At 52.6% G+C, this 22,763-nt stretch overlaps 1 protein-coding gene across 1 annotated transcript in view; it reads right to left on the bottom strand.

The window, feature by feature from the left end:
- Positions 1–531: 531 nt before the first annotated feature.
- The window catches only part of LOC119962283 (protein FAM126B-like), an 85,011-nt gene continuing 62,779 nt past the window's right edge, over positions 532–22,763 (bottom strand). Inside the window, exons 7-10 of the mRNA XM_038790270.1 lie at positions 13,821–13,916; positions 6,694–6,810; positions 3,467–3,554; positions 532–579 (exon numbers count right to left, since the gene is read on the bottom strand). Coding sequence (XP_038646198.1) covers positions 532–579; positions 3,467–3,554; positions 6,694–6,810; positions 13,821–13,916 — 349 coding nt within the window. The remainder of the gene's footprint in view (positions 580–3,466; positions 3,555–6,693; positions 6,811–13,820; positions 13,917–22,763) is intronic.

Raw genomic sequence — 22,763 nt, 5'->3', positions numbered from 1 at the left:
GTTCCTGGTCAAGGAGGAGATTAATGCACTTGTAAGGAAGGATATTAGCCTGGACAATGTGGAATCTGTAGGTGTGGAGTTGCGGAACAGCAAAGGGCAAAAACATTAGTGGGAGTTGTATAGACCACCAAACAGTAGTTGTGAGATTGGGGATGGCATCAAACAGGAAATCAGATGTGCGTGCAGTAAGGGTATAGCAGTTATGGGTGACTTCAATCTGCATATTGATTGGGCTAATCAAACTGGTAGCAATGCGATGGAGGAGAATTCCCTGGAACGTATAAGGGATGGTTTTCTCAACCAATACGTCGAGGAACCAACTGGAGAGCAGGCCATCCTAGACTGAATAATGTTCAATGAGAGAGGACTAATTAGCAATGTTGTGGTGCGAGATCCTTTCGGGAAGAGTGACTATAATATGGTAGAAATCTTCATTAAGGTGGAGATTGACACAGTTAAGTCTGGGACTAGGGTCCTGAACTTAAAGAAAGCTAACTTTGATGTTAATAGACGTGCATTGGCTAGGAAAAGTTAGCAAAGGATTCTTAAGGGGTTGACGGTGGATCGGCAATGGCAGACCTTTAAAGAACACATGGATGAACTTTAACAATTGTACATTCTTGTCTGATGCAAGAGTAAGACAGGGAAGGTGGTGCAACCGTGCCGAACAAGAGAAATCAGGGATAGTGTTAAGCCAAAGAGGAGCACGGTGAGGCCACACCTGGAGTATTGTTTGCTATTCTAGTCACAACATTATAGGAAGGATGTAACTGCACTGGAGGGGGTGCAGAGAAGATTCACCAGAATGTTGCTTGGGATGGAACATTTAAGTTATGAAGAGAGGTTGGATAGGCTTGGGTTGTTTTTGCTGGATCAGAGAAGACTGTGGGGTGACCTGATTGAGGTGTACAAGATTATGAGAGGCATGGACAGGGTGGACAGGGAGCAGCTGCTCCCGTTAGTTGAAGGGTCAGTTATAAGACATAAGAGCAGAATTAGGCAACTTGGCCCATCGAGGCTGCTCTGCTGATTCAAGGGGACACAAGTTCAAAGTGAGGGGTAGGAGGTTCAGGGGGGTTTTTGAGGAAAAGCCTTTTTACCCAGAGGGTGGTGACGGTCTGGAATGCATTGCCTTGGAGGGTGGTAGAAGGGGGATGCCTCACATCCTTTAAAAAGTACCTGGATGAGTACCTAGCACGCCATAACATTCAAGGCTATGGGTCAAGTGCTGGCAAGTGGAATTAGGTGGGCAAGTCAGGGCCTTTCATGTGTCGGTCAGACTCGATGGGCCTCTTCTGCACTGTAGTATTTTTATTTTTATTTTAGAGTACCCGATTCATTTTTTCCAATTAAGGGTCAATTTAGCGTGGTCAATCAACCTAATCTGCACATCTTTGGGTTGTAGGGGCGAAACCCACGCAAACATGAGTAGAATGCGCAAACTCCACACCGACAGGGACCCAGAGCCAGGATGGAACCTGGGACCTCGGCGCCGTGAGGCAACAGGGCTAACCCTCTGCGCCACCGTGCTGCCCTTGCACTGTAGTATTCTGTGGTTCTGTGAGGCATATAAATTGGCCAGAAAAAGCAGCAAGCCTGAGCAAAATTAATGCTAATTGCATGCTGCCTTCATAGCGAGAGGATTTGAGTATAGGAGAAGGGATGGCTTACTGCAATTATAAAGGGCCTTGGTGAGACCACAGCTTGAGTGTTAGGTGAATTGGACATTCTGAATTCTCTCTGTGTACCCGAACATTTATCAAAGTGTGGCAACTAGGAGATTTTCACAGTAACTTTTTTTTTAAAAATAATTTTTATTGAGAAATTTTGATTTTATACAACAATAACGCACCTTAGTAAAATACCGAAAATAACAATAATATTAACAATCATATACATTCGCCCCACCTCCATGAACAACACAGCATTTTAACAACGCAAATTAACACACTATAAAGTTACAGAATAAACACTACAATAATGCACACCCACCCCCCCCCCCCCCCCCCCCCCCCTCCCCGGGTTGCGGCTGCTTATTGACCCAGTGAACCTATCTCTGAGCCAGTAGAGTCACGAGGAAAAGGCTGCCACGTTATAGAACCCTTGTATTGATCCTCTCAGGGCAAATTGACCTTTTCCAATTTTTATAAATCCGCCATGTCCTGATCCAGGTCTCCACGCTTGGGGCCTTGCTCCTTCCATTGTAACAGAATCCTTCGACGGGCTACTAGGGACGCAAAGGCCAGGACACCGGCCTTCTTTCGCCTCCTGACACTCCGGGCTCCACCCCAACCCCAAAAATGGTTCCACCCAGTGGAGCCTCCATCGAGCCCCGTTCCCCCCGATGCCGTCTCCCACTGTCCCAGATTCTTAGGGTCGCCGCCACCACCGGCTCGTGGTAACCCTCTTGTGGGGAGAGCTGCAACGGTGCCGTTACCATGGCACCCAGGCTTGTACCTCTACATGACGCCGCTCCATTCTTTTCCACGCCGCCCCTCCCCCCTCCATCAACCCATTTACGCACCATTGACACATTGGCTGCCCAATAGTACCCCCAGAAGGTGGGCAGCGCCAGCCCGCCTCTATCCCTCCTCGCTCCAGGAATACCCTCCTCACGTCTCGGAGTCCCATGTGCCCACACAAAGCTCAGAATACTGCCGGTCACTCTCCTAAAGAAGGCCCTGGGGATAATATGGGCAGGCACTGAAAAGGAACAAGAACCTCGGAAGCACTGTCATTTTGATTTTCACAGTAACTTAATTGCAGCGTTAATGTAACCTACTTGTGACACTAATAAAGATTATTATTGTGTGCAATTTTGGTGTCCTACTTTGAGGAAGGACATTCTTGCTATTGAGGGTGTCCAGCGAAGGTTCACCAGACTAATTCCCGGGATGGCTGGACTGACATATGAAGGAAGACTGGATCAACTGGGCTTGTACTCACTGGAGTTTAGAAGAATGAGAGGGGATCTCATAGAAACATATAAAATCCTGATGGGACTCGACAGGCTAGATGGGGGAAGAATGTTCCCGATGTTGGGGACATCCATTACTAGGGGTCTAGCCTAAGAATAAGGGATAAGCCATTCAGGACTGAGATGAGGAAGAACATCGTCTCTCAGAGAGTTGGGAACTTATGGAATTCGCTACAACGGAAAGCTGTTGGGGTCAGTTCATTGGATATAGAGGGAGCTGGACGTGACGATTGCGGCTAAAGGAATCAAGGTGTATGGAGAGAAAGTGGGAGTGGGATACTGAATTTGCATTATCAGCCATGATCACATTGAATGGTGGTGCAGGCTTGAAGAGCCGGATGACCTACTCCTGCTCCTATTTTCTATGTTTCTAGGAAGTCATTCCACAGGCAATGAGATATTTATAGGGCCACAGACAGTACTGCAGCACCTGTCAGAGGGCTGAGATGTGGATATAACGGGGGACTTTCGATATACTAACTGACTTACCAGCAGTGGCTGAGAGTACAGCTCTAACTGTGCCCGATACATGAGGTCCTCCAGTGCCTCTTGACCCAGCTCCCACTCTCCATTGTATCTGCAGAGAAATGAACAAGAGGCTGAAATGTGTGCAAGAGACAAGGTTGAAACAGGGGACGTCAAGCTGGTTTAGGTCTGCAACTGGGAGTGGGGAGAGGCAGGGTTGTGAGAACAGGCCCACCAGCAGTAGACAAATTACTGTTAGCTTAAACTCCTCCCCACACCGCACGTCTCGGCAGCAAATCCACAGACTACCAGAGGGACCGAGCGGATGAGGCACAGCTGGCTACTGTCAGCTTACAGGTTGACCATAATCCATTTTTGCCAATTACATCAACGAGGGACATCACTGACAAAAGGGGCACAAACCAGGGCATACTGATTAAAGCAAAGCAACAGAAAATGACAAGTAGTGGAGACAGATTCATACAGCGGGTGGTTAGGATATGGAATGTACTGACCGTTACTCCACAAGTCCGGTGGTGGTGGTGACACTGCGGATCTGGGGACAGTGGAGGAGGTTCAAGAAGGTGGAGGGAGCGTTGGTCTGGACCCCGATATGTAATAACCACAGGTTTATCCCAGGTAGGATGGATGGTGGATTCCAGAGCTGGCAGAGGGCAGGCATGAGAAGGATGGGAGATCTGTTCATAGACAGAGGCTTTCCCAGTTTGAAGGCGCTAGAGGAAACATTTAATCTGCCGCCAGGAAATGCCTTTAAATATCTGCAAGTACGAGCCTTCCTGACGCTGCCGCCACTGAGGATACAGGACAGGGTGGTCTCCGGCACCTGGGTGGGGGAGGGGAAGGTGTTGGATATCTACCAGGAACTACAGGAGGCGGAGGAAACCCCGATGGAGGAGCTCAAGGGCAAGTGGGAGGAGGAGCTAGGTGAGGAGTTGGAAGCGGGTCTGTGGGCAGAGGTCCTGGGTAGGGTTAATTCCTCCTCATCATGTGCCAGGCTCAGTCTAATTCAATTTACGGTGGTCCACCGGGCACACATGACGGCAGCGAGAATGAGCAAGCTTTTTGGGGTAGAAGACAGTCGTATGAGGTGCAAGGGCAGCCCTGCAAACCATGTCCACATGTTTTGGGCATGCCCGGAGCTTAGAGAGGTCTGGCAAGGGCTCGCGAGGGCAATGTCCAAGGTGCTTAACACACGGGTGGTGTCGAGTCCAGAGAAAGCGATCTTTGGAGTGTCAGAAGACCCGGGAGTTCAGGGGCCGAAGTCTTGGCCTTTGCCTCCCTCGTAGCCCGGAGACAGATTTTATTAATGTGAAGGGATTCCAAGCCCCCGAGTGTAGAGACTCGGGGTTAACGACATGGCTGGGTTTCTCAGCCTTGAGAAAATAAAGTTTGCTTTAAGAGGGTCTACGTTCGGGGTTCTCTTGGAGGTGGCAGCCGTTCGTCGACATTCATGGGGAAAATTAAATGAGTGGGTTCTTCCCGGAGGTGGAGGACAAATGCGAAGAGTGCGAGGTAGGCTCAGCCAACTACACCCACATGTTCTGGACTTGCCCCAGGATTGCCGGGTATTGGGAGTCCTTCTTCGAGGCCATGTCCAGGGTTGTGGGAGTGGGTGGAACTATGCCCAGAAGTGGCGGTCTTCAGGGTATCAGATCAGCCACAGCTGTTCATGGAGAGATGGGACGACGTCTTAGCCTTTGCCTCCTTGATCGCCCGCTGGAGAATCTTTCCCAGTAGAGTGGAGTAGGGAGGAGGGAGGAGGGGAAAGGCAAACAAAAAGGATATCGAGATACGAGCAGGAGGGATACGGCTGCAATGGCCTGGTCCGATGGCAAGCTAAGGCCCAAACCAAATTGTATATAAATGCCTGTAAATGCGTGTTCTGGCCATAATGGGGAATGTAAAATATGTATACCGGTTAAAAGGGGGGTCACGGCCACAGTTGTTGTTATGAAGATGCTCGCTTCTAAAATATACATGTTGGTTTTTGCGCATTTTAAAATAAATATATAAATATATATTTATAATTTGTTGGATATAAAATATGAAAACTCAATAAAAAACATTTCCAAAATAATCTGGAATGTACTGTCTGTGAGTGTGGTGGAGACAAATTCACACAGCGAGTGGTTAGGGTCTGGAATGTACTGTCTGAGAGTGTGATGGAGACAGATTCACACAGCGAGTGGTTAGGATCTGGAATGTACTGTCTGTGAGTGTGGTGGAGACAGATTCACACAGCGAGTGGTTAAGATCTGGAATGTACTGTCTGCGAGTGTGGTGGAGACAGATTCACACAGCGAGTGGTTAAGATCTGGAATGTACTGTCTGAGAGTGTGGTGGAGACAGATTCACACAGTGAGTGGTTAGGGTCTGGAATGTACTGTCTGAGAGTATGGTGGAGACAGATTCACACAGCGAGTGGTTAGGATCTGGAATGTACTGTCTGAGAGTGTGGTGGAGACAGATTCACACAGCGAGTGGTTAGGGTCTGGAATGTACTGTCTGTGAGTGTGGTGGAGACAGATTCACACAGTGAGTGGTTAGGGTCTGGAATGTACTGTCTGAGAGTATGGTGGAGACAGATTCACACAGCGAGTGGTTAGGGTCTGGAATGTACTGTCTGTGAGTGTGGTGGAGACAGATTCACACAGTGAGTGGTTAGGGTCTGGAATGTACTGTCTGAGAGTATGGTGGAGACAGATTCACACAGCGAGTGGTTAAGATCTGGAATGTACTGTCTGAGAGTGTGGTGGAGACAGATTCACACAGTGAGTGGTTAGGGTCTGGAATGTACTGTCTGTGAGTGTTGTGGAGACAGATGGCTTTCAATTATTACCCAGAACTGAGGATAATTCTCTGAAGAGCAACAAAATAGTGCGATAGGACAAGGGCATAGAGTGCAGGACTAGCTGAGATGCTCTCTTTCTGTACGTGACCATTCAGCAAAGGGGATGCCAGAGGGAACATTAATATTGTCACAACAGTGCGTGCGTGAGACAAGGTTGAAACAGGGAAGGTCAAGCTGTCTGAAATGTGAGACTGGGTGTAAGGCAAGGCAGGGCTGTACCGTTCAGGGGTGAGGGCACACTACTGGGGATATTCATGGAGTTTGGTTTACACTGTTCCATAATAATGGCAAAGATTGAGAGTGAACAAAGAGAAAGGACTTTTCACAATGGGTTTACTGATGGTAATGACAGTAATAAGGAGCTGACTTGCTTACTCACATGGTATGGTAGACACCAGTCAACAGCTGCACCATAAACTCGGGATCCAGCATGACCCGGCCACAAGTCTCACTCCATGCTTTCTGCCGCTGTCGGGGGAATCCAGTAATACACAACCTAATGGCAGAGAAAAGGCGCTGTTAGCGAACAGCATCCTACCCCTGATACGACAGAAATTCACTTGGTGATGGCTGTGCAGAACCTGTTCAACACAGTCTGGACCAGGGATAGAAGCCACAGTTCAATAAATATTTGTACAAAAGGCACCCCCATGGGTTTAATGAGTGAGCAGCCATGCCTGAGGGATCACAAATCAGGACAACTCTGGGTGCAATGTAGATCTAAGTTGGGACCTGCTCCAAACAATCAAGGTTCCCAATTATCACTACCTGCAACCTTACAGCCAAGAGGGAGAGCAGCTATTTTCCCTGTTACTCCTGTGGCCCACTCCGAGACCCCTTTACCCCACCCTCTTATAGGTGAGGAAGGCAGAATACTCAGCGATCGTTATTTCAGATCATTCCCCACACTTGATGGATGTGGTCTTGGAGAAGGGACCTGCACAAAAGCCGGTGTGGAGGTTGGATGTGGGGTTGCTCGCTGGTCCGAGTTCGGAATGTGGCGACTGGGGGCTTTTCACAGTAACTTCATTGAAGCCTACTTGTGACAATAAGCAATTATTATTATGTGAGGATGGCAAAGGTTCAAATGGGTTCAATAAAAATGGGGAGATATCGTCATCAGTGATATGGGAGGTGTTGAAGGCGGTGTTAAGGGGCGAGATCATCTCATTTAAGGTGCCGGTGGATAGTGAGGCAAGAGAGGAGGGTTGCGATCGGTTGACAAAATTTTGGAATTGGATGGGAAGTATGAGAAGATTCCACTCCGGAACTTTTGTAGAAGTAGAAAGGATCTTCAGACGCAGTTTGTTCTTTTGTCTACAGGGCGCCAGGTGAGGCAGTTGAAGGGTATGGTGTACGAGTGCGGGGAAAAAGGTCAGCCACTTGCTGGTGGGACAGCTCCGCCGGCAGGTGGCGTCCCGGGAGATTGTTCAGGTTCAGGACAGGGTGAGGGGGCTGGTGGTTGCGCCGGAGCAGGTGAATAGGGCATTTGAGGAGTTTTGTAAGAGGTTGTATAGGTCAGAGACCCCAGGGGATGAGTCGGATATGAAGGAGGTTTTGGAGAGGCTGGTGTGCCCCACCATAGGAAAGGAAGATAGGACAGATCTGGAGGAGCCAGTGGGGATTGTGGAGGTTTAGACGGCGGTAGGGAAGATGTAAGCGGTTAAACCACCCAGGCCGATGGGTTCCCGGTGGAGTTTTATAAGAAGTTTTTTGATAAGCTGGCCCTGCTGTTGGAGTTGTTTGAGGACGCGGTAGAGGGGGCACTTCCGAAGACGATGAGACAGACAACTATTTCACTGTTGTTAAAATAGGATAAGGACCCGGTCGATTGTGGGTCATATCGGCCAATATCTCTGTTGAACGTGGATGCCAAAATTCTTACCAAAGTGTTGGTGCTTAGGTTGGAGGAGTGTCTTCCGCAGGTGATTGGGGAGGATGAGACAGGGTTTGTAAAGGGTAGGCAGTTGTCCTTGAATGTGTGCTGCTTGTTAAATGTGATGCCCTCCCCATCAGAAGGGGGGAGTGGAAGAGCAAGAGGTGGTGGTGGCGCTGGATGTGGAGAAGGTTTTTGATCGAGTAGAGTGGCGTTATTTGTTTACGGTGTTGGAACAGTTTGGGATTGGGCCTAAGTTTGTCTGGGCAGGTATGGTAGTGAGGATTCGGAAGACTGTGCTTCAGAGAGATTGACGGTCAGAGGATTTGGCTCTGTTATTCTTGGGCGGCGCACGGCGAGAATGTGTGGGGTTAGGGTAGGGAGCTGAAGCAAAGTGGGTGAGGATGGAGGTAGGTCTTGTTGGGGATGGAGGTTGTGGGCGCTGGCAATGGTGCTACTTCCATTTGCCCCGGGAAAATACACGGGTGGTGCGGTGGTACTGGCCACGCTGAAGCTATGGAGGCAATTTCAGCAACATTTTAATTTAGGGGCAGGTTCGAGGCTGACGCCGATCTGAGAGATTCGTGATTTTGAGTCAGCAAGACTGGATGATAGTTTCGGGGATGGGTAGGTGGTTGAAATGAAGGATGTCCCTGGAAGGGCAGTTTGCGAGCTTGGAGTTGACAGAGAAGTTTGGGATTCCATTTGGGCTGGGGTGGGGAGGTGCCTTTAGGTACATGCAGGTGCGGGATTTTGCAAGGAAGGTGTTCCTGCAGTTTCCAGTGACACCGCCCTCCTATTTGTTGGAGGGGGTGTTGTTGGTGATGGGATTTGGGGGAGTGGGGTGCATCTTGCCGATTTATGGAAGGCTGCTGGAGAATACAGTGTCATTTGGAGGAGGTGAAGGCCAAATGGAAGGAGGGGCTGGGATGGAGCTGGAAGAAGGGTTGTGGTGTGAGATGCTGCGGAGTGTGAATGTGTCGACTTTGTGAGCAAGACTGGGGTTAATACAGTTAAAGGTGGTGCACAGGGCGCACCTGACGAGGTTGAGAATGAGCTGGTTGTTTGAGGGGGCGGAGGATATTTGACAGCAGTGTGGGAGAGGTCCGGCCAACCATGTACACATGTTCTGGTCCTGCCTTAAGTTGGAGAAATTTTGCAGGTCTTTTTTCAGAACCATGTCGGCGATCTTGCACTTGGACTTGGAGCCCTGCCTCCTGCGGGCCATATTTGAGGTGTTAGACCCGCCGGAATTACAGACGGGGGGTGGATGTTTCAGCCTTTACCTTGTTGCTTGCTTGCAGGTGGATCTGTTGGGGTAGAGATCAGCTTCTCCACCATGTGCCTCAGTGTGGCTGGGGGACCTGACGGCATTCCTGTATCTTGAAATGTTGAAGTTCACCTTGAGGGGAGCGATTGTGGGGTTCCATAAGAGATGGGGTCTACTTATTCTATACTTTAAAGAGTTGGTTACTGACAATTGCTAAGGTGGTGGGGGGTGGGAGAGCATTTGGGATGAGTGGGGTCATTCTCCAAGTTAGACGGAGGTTGTTGGGTGGGGTTCTTTTGTTACTCTTTTTGTTGAGAATTGTTTTTTTTTGTGTAAAATGTTAAAAATGTGAAAAATAGAACAAAAATATTTTCAAAGAAAATAATCGATGACAAGGGACTACATAAGTTGCCTTCGAAAGTCAAAACTATTACCGAGGCACTCACACCTCAAAATGTCAATCATCTTTGTTCTTTCTTAGGCTTATTAAATTACTGCAGAAGGTTTGTTTCTAATTTGGCAACTATTCTAAAACCCTTTCATAATCTATGGTGTGAATAGTGGAAATTGAGTATCAATATGGGAGAGCATTTGTGCAAACCAAAGGGGAGTTACTCAAGTCAATAGGCCTGACACATTTTGATCCAAATTTACCCCTGCAACTGGCATGTGACCCATCACCTTATGGGGTTGTGGTTTCCCACATAATGCCCAAAGGTGACGAGAAGATGATAGCCTTCACATTGAGAACCTTTAATAAAACAGTAACATGCAGATAGAGAAAGAAACCCTAGGAATCATTTATGGAATAAAAATGTTTTACCAATCCCTGTGTGGGAGGAAATTCACTTTAACGGACCATCGTCCACCAACAATGATTCTTGGACCGTGTCCTGGGATTCCATCACCAACAGCGAGCAGAATGAGGAAGTGGATATTGCTCTAGTCAGCACACACTTCCCTTCTTAGGAACGCAGATGGACTCTCCTGACTACCCTTACCAAATAGGTTTGTCGATAAGCAGCTTGTGTGGAAATATTTGAGACTTCATTCGAGTAAATAACACCCCTGTAGATGCAGCACAGATGAAGAAGCGTACCTGAAGTGATCCAGTACCGTCAGGGGTTATTGACATGGTGCTTCGAGGCAAGACTTTAGGAGCAAACATGCTTATTAACTAGTTACACTAAGGTCACTGTGATATTGTAAGAGTAAATGAGATAGCCAGGAGCTACTTTTGGTGGCCGGGGCTAGATGCCAAAATCGAGGAGAAGGTAGGAATGTGTTCGCCTTGTGTAAAAGTGCAGAACCTGTTGGCATTAGCCCCGTCAATGGCCAGAAGAGGCTTGGAAATTGGTACATGTTGATTATGCTGGACCGTTGGGAGGGCCCATGGAATGGCGGCACGGTAGCACAGTGGTTAGCACTGCTGCTTCACAGCACCAGGGTTTGATTCCCGGCTTGGATTACTGTCTGTGCGGAGTGTGCTCGTTCTCTCTCCAGGTGCTCCGGTTTCCTCCCACGAGTTCCCTTCTTTCCTACTCAGTCTGTCTTTCTAATGCACACGGCTTCACTCATCACGGCGTCAACCTGCACCATGTCACACTTCCCAGTGCCACCCTCACCCTCCACCACACTGTGCCACCCTCACCCCTCCACCGCACTGTGCCACCCTCACCCCTCCACTGTGCAACCCTCATCCCTCCACCACTGTGCCACCCTCATCCCTCCACTGTGCCACCCTCATCCCTCCACCACTGTGCCACCCTCATTCCTCCACTGTGCCACCCTCACCCCTCTAATGTGCCTCCCTCACCCCTGCATTGTGCCACCCTCACCCCTCCACCGCACTGTGCCACCCTCACCCCTCCACCGCACTGTGCCACCCTCACCCCTCCACCGCACTGTGCCACCCTCACCCCTCCACCGCACTGTGCCACCCTCACCCCTCCACCGCACTGTGCCACCTCACCCCTCCACCACACTGTCCACCCTCACAACCCTCCACCACACGGTGCCACCCCGACCCCTCCACCGCACTGTGCCCCCTCACCCCTCCACCGCACTGTGCCACCGCTCACCCCGCCAGCCTGCACTGTGCCAACCCTCACACCCTCCCACCGCACCTGTGCCACCCTCACCCCTCCACCGCACTGTGCCACCCACACCCCTCCACCACACTGTGCCCCCTCACCCCTCCACCGCACTGTGCCACCCTCACACCTCCACCGCACTGTGCCACCTCACCCCTCCACCGCACTGTGCCACCCTCACCCCCGCCACCGCACTGGTCCACCTCACCCCTCCGCTGTGCCACCCTCACCCCTCCACCTCACTGTGCCACCCTCACCCCTCCACTGTGCCACCCTCATCCCTCCACCACTGTGCCACCCTCACCACTCCACCGCACTGTGCCACCCTCACCCCTCCACTGTGCCACCCTCATCCCTCCACCGTGCCACCCTCATCCCTCCACCACACTGTGCCACCCTCATCCCTCCACCGCTGTGCCACCCTCATCCCTCCACCACTGTGCCACCATCATCCCTCCACTGTGCCACCCTCACCCCTCCACTGTGCCACCCTCACCCCTCCACCGCACGGTGCCACCCTCACCCCTCCACCGCACGGTGCCACCCTCACCCCTCCACCGCACTGTGCCACCCTCACCCCTCCACCGGGCCACCCTCACCCCTCCACCGGGCCACCCTCACCCCTCCACCGGGCCACCCTCACCCCTCCACCGGGCCACCCTCACCCCTCTACCGGGCCACCCTCACCCCTCCACCGGGCCACCCTCACCCCTCCACCGGGCCACCCTCACCCCTCCACCGCACTGGGCCACCCTCACCCCACCACCGCACTGTGCCACCCTCACCCCTCCACCGCACTGTTGATATGAGGGTTCACTGAGTAAGTAAATTTCCAAGACAAGATATCACAGTGGAGGGGTGAGGGTGGCACAGTGCGGTGGAGGGGTGAGGGTGGCACAGTGCGGTGGAGGGGTGAGGGTGGCACAGTGTGGTGGAGGGGTGAGGGTGGCACAGTGTGGTGGCACTCCACCCCTCCACTGTGCCACCCTCACCCCTCCACTGTGCCACCCTCACCCCTCCACTGTGCCACCCTCACCCCTCCACTGTGCCACCCTCACCCCTCCACTGTGCCACCCCACCCCTCCACTGTGCCACCCTCACCCTCCACTGTGCCACCCTCACCCCCCTCCCACTGTGCCACCCCTCCCCCTCCACTGTGCCACCCTCACCCCTCCACTGTGCCACCCTCACCCCTCCACTGTGCCACCCTCACCCCTCCACTCTGCCACCCTCACCCCTCCACTCTGCCACCCTCACCCCTCCACTCTGCCACCCTCACCCCTCCACTCTGCCACCCTCACCCCTCCACTCTGCCACCCTCACCCCTCCACTCTGCCACCCTCACCCCTCCACTCTGCCACCCTCACCCCTCCACTCTGCCACCCTCACCCCTCCACTCTGCCACCCTCACCCCTCCACTCTGCCACCCTCACCCCTCCACCCTGCCACCCTCACCCCTCCACTCTGCCACCCTCACCCCTCCACTCTGCCACCCTCACCCCTCCACTCTGCCACCCTCACCCCTCCACTCTGCCACCCTCACCCCTCCACCCTGCCACCCTCACCCCTCCACTCTGCCACCCTCACCCCTCCACTCTGCCACCCTCACCCCTCCACTCTGCCACCCTCACCCCTCCACTCTGCCACCCTCACCCCTCCACTCTGCCACCCTCACCCCTCCACTCTGCCACCCTCACCCCTCCACTCTGCCACTCTCACCCCTCCACCACACTGTGCCACCCTCATCCCTCCACCACACTGCCACCCTCACTCCTCCACCTCACAGTGCCACCCTCACCCCTCCACCTCACTGTGCCACCCTCACCCCTCCACCACACTGTGCCACCCTCACCCCTCCACTGTACTATGCCACCCTCATCCCTCCACTGTGCCACCCTCACCCATGCACTGTGCCACCCTCACCCCTCCACCGCACTGTGCCACCCTCACCCCTCCACCGTACTGTGCCACCCTCATCCCTCCACCGCACTGTGCCACCCTCATCCCTCCACCACACTGTGCCACCCTCACCCCTCCACCTCACTGTGCCACCCTCACCCCTCCACTGTGCCACCCTCACCCCTCCACTGTGCCACCCTCACCTCTCCACAGTGCCACCCTCACCCCTCCACCACACTGTGCCATGGCGACACATCAGCCTACACTATGCCTCCCCTCAACTAAATGACAAAAATTAACAACAAAAAAACATTTGGAAAATAAGCTTTAAAATAAACCACTATTATTGCTTCACTCACATCACTTACCTCGAACACACATTACACAAGGATTGGTAGGAAGAGTTCGGCATGGAGACCACTGCAGAATTATAACACAGCATGAGGAAACTCAGCACTTCGAACCTGGGGGGAAAAAACACCAAACTTTATATATCTACAGAAGATATCTTGTCTTGGAAATTTACTTACTCAGTGAACCCTCATATCAACAGGCTCCTGGACCTTATCTCACAGGTTTTATATCTATGGCGTCACTAGCTCCCAAAGTCAGTTACATAACAACTTTCAGCCTCAAACAATGTGCCTTGGGCATTAGTAGAGCAAATGGCTGGCACCTCACTAAAGGGAATATTAACTGCTCATTTGCTATAGTCCACAAAATGCCACTGCCATCCCTCTCCACCACGGAGGAGATCATTATTGGTTACAGATACCTTGGGTGCGCACTCAGCACGTGTGGGGCAATGCGAGAGGACAGGCCTCCATGAGCTACCATTTCTCCAGCACAGGGAATAAAGAAACTGGGATATGGGCCATACCGCCCCCACCAACAATACGTCCTCAACTGCTCTCGCCCCATACTGCTCCCCCATTCCGCTCGCTACCCCCCCCATCACCGTTCCACCCATAGCTCCCACCCTTCACTGCTCTCCTCCTCACCGTGCTCCCTCACCACTCCAACCCTTTACCGTGACCTCCTCATCACTCCCACCCCTTACCGTGACCCCCCTCACCACTCCCACCCCATACCGTGCTCCCATTACCATTTCCACCCCTTACCGTGACCCCCCCTCACCACCCCTTACCGTGACCTCCTCACCACTCCCACCCCTTACCGTGACCTCCTCACCACTCCCACCCCTTACCGTGACCTCCTCACCACTCCCACCCCTTACCGTGACCTCCTCACCACTCCCACCCCTTACCGTGACCTCCTCATCACTCCCACCCCTTACCGTGACCCCTTCACCACTCCCACCCCATACCATGCTCCCCTTACCATTTCCACCTCTTACCGTGACCCTCCCCTCACCACCCCTTACCGTGCCACCTCACCACTCTCATTTATGCCTCCCCCACAGCTCCCACCCCTTACTGTACCCCTCCCATAGCTCCCACCCCACACCTCCCCTCCAATATCATGCGCCCCCACAGCACCCACCCCTTACTGTGCCCCCTCCCACAACTCCCAACCCGTACCATGTCTCTACCACCGCTCCCACCCCTTACCGCACCCCTACCGCAGCTCCCTCACCACTCCCACCCCTTACCATGTGCCCTCACCACTCCCGCCCCTTACCGTGCTCCTCCACCACTCCCACCCTTTACCGTGACCCCCTCACCACTCCCACCCCTTCCCGTGATCCCCTCACCACTCCTGCCCCTTACCGTGCTCCTCCACCACTCCCACCCTTTACCGTGACCCCCTCACCACTCCAGCCCTTACCGTGACCCCCTCACCACTCACGCCCCTTACCGTGACCTCCTCACCACTCCCACCCCTTACCGTGACCTCCTCACCACTCCCACCCCTTACCGTGACCTCCTCACCACTCCCACCCCTTACCGTGACCTCTTCACCACTCCCACCCTTTACCGTGACCTCCAAACCACTCCCACCCCTTACCGTGACCGCCTCACCACTCCCACCCCTTACCGTGACCCCCTCACCACTCCCACCCCTTACCGTGACCCCCTCACCACTCCCACCCCTTACCGTGACCTCCCCACCACTCCCATCCCTTACCGTGACCCCCTCACCACTCCCACCCCTTACTGTGACCTCCCTACCACTCCCACCCTTTACCGTGACCTCCTCACCACTCCCACCCCTTACCGTGACCTCCTCACCACTCCCACCCCATACCGTGCTCCCCTTACCACTCCCACCCTTTAACGTGACCTCCTCACCACTCCCACCCCTTACCGTGACCTCCTCACCACTCCCACCCTTTACCGTGACCTCCTCACCACTCCCACCCCTTACCGTGACCGCCTCACCACTTCCACCCCATACCGTGATCTCCTCACCACTCCCACCCCTTACCGTGCCCCTTTTACCACTCCCACCCTTTACCATGCTCCCTCACCACTCCCACCCCCACCCCTTACCATGCCCCTTCACCACTCCCACCCCTTACCATGCCCCTTCACCACTCCCACCCCACCCCTTTCTGTGCCCCCTCACCATTCCACCCCTTACCATGCTCCTTCACTACTCTCACCCTTGCCTCCCCCACAGCTATCTCTTATCGCACCCCTACCACTGCTCCCACCCCTTACAGCACCCCCCCCACAGCTCCCAACCCGTACCGCGTACCTACCACCGCTCCCAGGACTCCCCCCTGCCACAGCTCCCACCCCTTACTGCATCGCCCCACAAACCCCCACTTAATAATGTCTTCATTGCCATCCACAAAGAAAAGATCGACTGGATTCTCCTTCCTGAGACTAAGTGTTGACGCTGGGGCAGGATTCATGGTCTTCTACGACAGTAAAACTAGCGCTGCACCTGGACCGATTCAACGACCGTTAAGGGGCAAGCACCGGTGCCACATGGAACACCATCGATTTCATTGAGAAACGGTGCCGATTTTGCGATTGACACGCAGGAAGCTGACAAGCTGCATCCGAATACACACGCTTCACTCCCCACACACACTCATCCCAGCCAACAAGATGGCAGCAAGGAGAGCGGCACCCCGTTTCACAGACGCTGAGATCAGGATGGCGTGAAGAGGCGGGTGAGCCTGAACCCCAGTCTGGGAAAGAGGCTGCCAGCTGCCTCCTGGACACAGGGAGGTGGTCAGCGCCGTGAACAATACAATCCGACCCCGGAAGAAACTACACGACTTCCTCAGGGCAACCAGGGCGAGTAGGCAGCACTGTGCCCCGAGCACCAACCTCGATGCCACAAACTCGTAACGCCACCCAACCCCACACCCACTCCTAATGTTGACTTTGGGGAGCAGCCCCAAGTCGTGGTCTACATAGGCACCAACGACATAGGTGGGAAAAGGGATAGGGATTTAAGGCAGGAATTCAGGGAGCTAGGGTGGAATCTTAGATCTAGAACAAACAGAGTTATTATCTCTGGGTTGTTACCCGTGCCACATGCTAGCGAGTCGAGGAATAGGGAGAGTGAGCAGTTGAACACGTGGTTACAGGGATGGTGCAGGAGGGAGGGTTTGAGATACCTGCATAATTGGGGCTCATTCTGGGGTCTGGGTCCTCTACAAACGGGATGGTCTACGCCTGGACCAGAGGGGTACCAATATCCTGGGGGGGAAATTTGCTAATGCTCTTCGGAAGGGTTTAAACTAATTCAGCAGGGGTTAGGAACCTGAATTGTAGCTCCAGTATGCAGGAGGTTGAGAGTAGTGAGGTCATGAGTAAGGTTTCAAAGTTGCACGAGTGTACCGGCAGGAAGGAAGGTGGTCTAAAGTGCGTCTACTTCAATGCCAGGAGCATCCGGAATAAGGTGGGTGAACTTGAAGCATAGGGTTGGTACCTGGGACTTCGATGTTGTGGCTATTTCAGAGACATGGATAGAGCAGGGACAGGAATGGTTGTTGCAGGTTCTGGGGTTTAGATATTTCAGTAAGCTCAGGGAAGGTGGTAAAAGAGGGGGAGGGGTGTCATTGTTAGTCAAGGACAGTATTACGGTGTCAGAAAGGACGTTTGATGAGGACCCGTCTACTGAGATAGTATGGGCTGAGGTTAGAAACAGGAAAGGAGGTCACCCTGTTGGGAGTTTTCGATAGGCCACTGAAAAGTTCAAGAGATGTAGAGGAAAGGATTGCAAAGATGATTCTGGATAGGAGTGAAAGTAACAGGTTAGTTGATATGGGAGACTTTAACTTTTCAAATATTGAATGGAAACGCTATAGTTCGAGTACTTTAGATGGGTCCGTTTTTGTCCAATCTGTGCAGGAGGGTTTCCTGAGACAGTATGTAGATAGGCCAACAAGAGATGAGACCACATTGGATTTGTTACTGGGTAATGAACCAGGACAGGTGTTAGATTTGGAGGTAGGTGAGCACTTTGGTGATAGTGACCACAATCCGGTTATGTTTACTTTAACGATGGAAAGGGATAGGTACAAGTCGCAAGGCAAGAGTTATAGCTGGGGGAAAGGCAATTGTGATGCGATGAGGCAAGACTTAGGATGCATAGGATGGGGAAGGATGCTGCAGGGGATGGGCACAATTGAAATGTGGAGCTTGTTCAAGGAACAGCTACTGCGTGTCCTTGATAAGTATGTACCTGTCAGGCAGGGAGGAAGTGGTCGAGCGAGGAAACCGTGGTTTACTAAAGTCATTGAATCACTTGTCAAGAGGAAGAAGAAGGCTTCTGTAAAGATGAGACGTGAAGGTTCAGTTAGGGCGCTCGAGAGTTACAAGTTAGCTAAGTAGGACCTAAAGAGAGAGCTAAGAAGAGCCAGGAGGGGACATGAGAAGTCTTTGGCAGGTAGGATCAAGGATAACCCTAAAGCTTTCTATAGGTATGTCAGGAATAAAAGAATGACTAGGGTAAGAGTCGGGCAAGTCAAGGATAGTAGTGGGAAGTTGTGCATGGAGTCCGAGGAGATAGGAGAGGTGCTAAATTAATATTTTTCGTCAGTATTCACGCAGGAAAAAGACAATGTTTTCGAGGAGAATACTGAGATACAGGCTACTAGACTAGTAGGGCTTGAGGTTCATAAGGAGGAGGTGTTAGCAATTCTGGAAAGTGTGAAAATAGATAAGTCCCCTGGGCCGGATGGGATTTATCCTAGGATTCTCTGGGAAGCTAGGGAGGAGATGCTGAGCCTTTGGCTTTGAATCTTTATGTCGTCATTATCTACAGGAATAGTGCCAGAAGACTGGAGGATAGAAAATGTTGTCCCCTTGTTCAAGAACGGGAGCAGAGACAACCCCGGTAACTATAGACCAGTGAGCCTTTCTTCTGTTGTGGGCAAAGTCTTGGAAAGGTTTATAAGAGATAGTCAACACGGTTTTGTGAAGGGTAGGTCGTGCCTCACAAACCTTATCGAGTTCTTTGAGAAGGTGTCCAAACAGGTGGACGAGGGTAAAGCAGTTGATGTTGTGTATATGGATTTCAGTAAAGCGTTTGATAAGGCTCCCCAAAGTAGGCTATTGCAGAAAATACAGAGGCATGGGATTCAGGGTGATTTAGCAGTTTGGATCAGAAATTGGCTAGCTGTAAGAAGACAGAGGGTGGTGGTTGATGGGAAATGTTCAGCCTAGAGTTCAGTTACTAGTGATGTACCACAAGGATCTGTTTTGGGGCCACTGCTGTTTGTAATTTTTATAAGTGACCTGGAGGAGGGCATAGAAGGATGGGTGAGTAAATTTGCAGATGACACTAAAGTCGGTGGAGTTGTGGACAGTGCAGAAGGATGTTGCAGGTTACAGAGGGACATAGGTAAGCTGCAGAACTGGGCTGAGAGGTGGCAAATGGAGTTCAATGCAGAAAAGTGTGAGGTGATTCATTTTGGAAGGAGTAACAGAAATACAGAGTACTGAGCTAATGGTAAGATTCTTGGTAGTGTGGATGAGCAGAGAGATCTCGGTGTTCATGTACATGGATCCCTGAAAGTTGCCACCCAGGTTGATAGGATTGTTAAGGAGGCATACGGTGTGTTAGCTTTTATTGGTAGAGGGATTGAGTTTCGGAGCCATGAGGTCATGTTACAGCTGTACAAAACTCTGGTGCGGCCGCATTTGGAGTATTGCTTGCAGTTCTGGTTGCCGCATTATAGGAAGGATGTGGAAGCATTGGAAAGGGTGCAGAGAAGATTTACCAGGATGTTTCCTGGTATGGAGGGAAGATCTTATGAGGAAAGGCTGAGAGGCTTGAGGCTGTTTTCGTTAGAGAGAAGGTTCAGAGGTGACTTAATTGAGGCATACAAGATTATCAGAGGATTAGATAGGGTGGACAGTGAGAGCCTTTTTCCTCAGATGGTGATGGCTAACACGAGGGGACATAGCTTTAAATTTAGGGGAGATAGATATAGGACAGATGTCAGAGGTAGGCTCTTTACTCAGAGAGTAGTAAAGACGTGAAATGCCCTGCCTGCAACAGTAGTAGACTCGCCAACATTAAGGGCATTTAAATGGTCATTGGATAAAGATATGGATGATAAGGGAATAGTGTAGATGGGCTTTAGAGTGGTTTCACAGGTTGGCGCAACATCGAGGGCCGAAGGGCCTGTACTGCGCTGTAATGTTTTATGTTCTAACCCACACCCATAGGGCAGCCGAACCGCCAGCCTGCACCACATGCTGGCACCCATACCGGCCGCCATAGCCGGATGTCCTTGCCAGTGAAGATGCCAGCTGCCCACCCTCTGGGCTGCATGCGTTGGACAGTCCAACGCTGTGCATTTTCTGCTTCTCCGACACCCTCCCTCGCCAGCCACCCATAACTGCTGAGAACTGGAGAAGACTGGAGGGGGGAACCAGAGGGCCCTGAACATGGCGGGCAGTCGCCGGGGTGGAGGTCAGCACCGGGCGATGAAGTGAGACCCCGCTGAGTTGCGGTTCCCCATGAAATATGCATACCCCCCACATCAGCCCCACGCCCCTGTTCCACCACCACCCCTACTCCCACGCCCTAACACAAACACTCCCACTGCCCCCCCTGCCGGCCCGCGGTCCAACCATGTGGTCTGGTCTTGTGTCTTTCAAGAGCTGCTGGTGATGGAGCAGATCCATCCGGTGTTCTCCCCCCCCCCCCCCCCCCCCCCCACCCACAGCTACAGCCAGAACCCCAGGTGCTGACCGGTAAAGAGGGTAACACCGACAAGGGCGGGGGACATCGACCCGACACCTCGGAGCCCTAGTCCGAGGACAACACAGATTTCCCGTCAAAGCTGTCTCCAACACGCTCCACCAGCCAAGAGACAGTCGCCTCAGTTGAATGTTAGTGAACAGCCTTCTGAGGCATTATCTAGTGCGCACCACACACATGCTCCGGTACAGCGGGTGGAGGTAGGAACTCCCAAGGGGATGGATGGTCAGAGAGCAGGCCGACTCCAGAGCCTAGCTGTCATCCAGACGGGTTTCTGGCTTCTGGAACAGACAATCCCGTCGATTGCGGAGATGCAGTCACAGAGCCAGGGACTACATGAGGGGTTGTCGGCGAGCATCCAGCACCTGCAGGTGCAATTGGAGGAGTGCAACCGCATGCAGGAGCAGGACGTGGTGCCAGTCATGCGTGTCTGTAGAAGGGAATTTAGTGAGAGGATTAGTTGCCCACTTAGAGCATTCATTAATATCTAGTTGCTATTAAAGAAAAGGCACTTACTAAAAGCACGATGGGAATGCTTGGCTATATTTTCTAACTGCTTCTGTACAAAACTTGGAAGGTCGAATGATGTAAACAAATACTGATGCTGTGCAGCTGAAGCCTTATTCTGCTGACGAGATGCTTTAGAGTTGTTTTAGTGAGAGACAGAAAAGTGTACTAGATAACGAACGAAGAACATTCTCAAGGTTTGTTTAATGTAAACATGACTAGCCTGAAGCTGTTTTTCTCCTCTATGCTGTTTATTGCCGGGTATAAAGGCATGCTCTTAAACTTGTAAGCCAGGGTGCTTGAGGTGGTCTTCGACCATTACAGCCCCCCCCACAATATTGTGACAAAATAAATTACCTGAAACAAAGCTTAAAGCCTCTGACTATTATTATTTGCACGACAGTGCCACCCAGGCCAACATCGCATGGGTGGTGTTTGTGGCGGAGGTCTTGGGGCCGAGGGTTTTGGCCATGGATCAGCATTCTGTGTAGGCGATTGCCAAGGCGAAGGACAGGGCTGCCCTCTCACAGGCAGCCATGTGCAAGAGCCTCCTGGACATTGCAGTGGCGCTCCCGAGCATGGCCCAGTCACAGTGGGCCGTGGCTTAGAGCTTCGGCGGCACTGCCCAGGCGTTGGCCGACGTGGCACAGACACAGAGGGAGATACCCAGTCCCAGAAGGAGATGGCGTAGTCACTAGCTGATGCGGCACAGGCTCAGAAGGTGGTGGCACAGTCGCAGCATGATGTGGCACAGTTCCAGGCGGAGGTGGTCTACTCCCTGAGCTCCATGGCCACGAGTATATAGACTCTGGTCAAGGTGGCAGTGGGCCTTCAGGACTGGCAGCATCTGGTGGCGGGAGAGCCTCATGGGTTAGCTCCACTGGCACCCTCGCCCCAGGGAGTAGCCCGGGCACCCAGAGGGAGGGGGCGATGGGGCGGGTGCCGGTAGCTCCCACAGGGGAGGTGCCGGAACACCGCAGCAATGTCCTCCACCCAATGTCCCTGGTGCATCACATGGGCAGCGGGCAGAACAGTGCGGCACAGCGCCACCTAGGACACCTGAGCAGCAGCCGGGCCCATCCAGGACCAGTTTCCCCAGGGACCCAGGTCACAGGGGGTGAATCACAGCTGGCCGCCTCCACTCCTGATGTACCGTCTGGAGATCCACCTAGACGTAGCGTTAGGGTCCGTAAGGCCAGAAAAGTAGACACCAGATACGTTGGCACGGTGCAGGGCACAATTTAATGATAGGGGCTAGGGCACAAATTTGTATATATGTTTTAAACACATTAAACACCTGCCCACAATGTTATAACCTGCCTCGGTGCTCTGACAGAAGGGTGTGAGAGATGGGCTAGGCTGCTGTTACTGCCAACTCAGGGCCCAGACCTCATATTGCAACAGCATGTATCATGAAGGAGGTTGCAAGCGGGGGCGGTGTCTGTGCCCTGGCAACGCCCCCCCCTCCCCTCTTCTCCCCCCGCCTCCCCTCTTCACCCCCTCCCTCCCCCCACCCCCCAGTCAGTGGACATGGAGGCGATCAGAGCGTCCCATGTGCGTTGGCCCTGGCGCAAATGTTGTGTGGCCTCCCATGCCTGCCTGGGCTCCATGTCCTTCCCATTCTTGCCCTCCCCCGCATCCTCATCGGACGAGGACTGCTATTCATC

This window comes from Scyliorhinus canicula, chromosome 2, assembly GCF_902713615.1.
Source record: "Scyliorhinus canicula chromosome 2, sScyCan1.1, whole genome shotgun sequence".
Classification (NCBI taxonomy): Eukaryota; Metazoa; Chordata; class Chondrichthyes; order Carcharhiniformes; family Scyliorhinidae; genus Scyliorhinus; species Scyliorhinus canicula.
The sequence above is the reverse complement of the archived record's forward strand: the minus strand, read 5'-3'. Positions and strand labels throughout refer to the sequence as shown.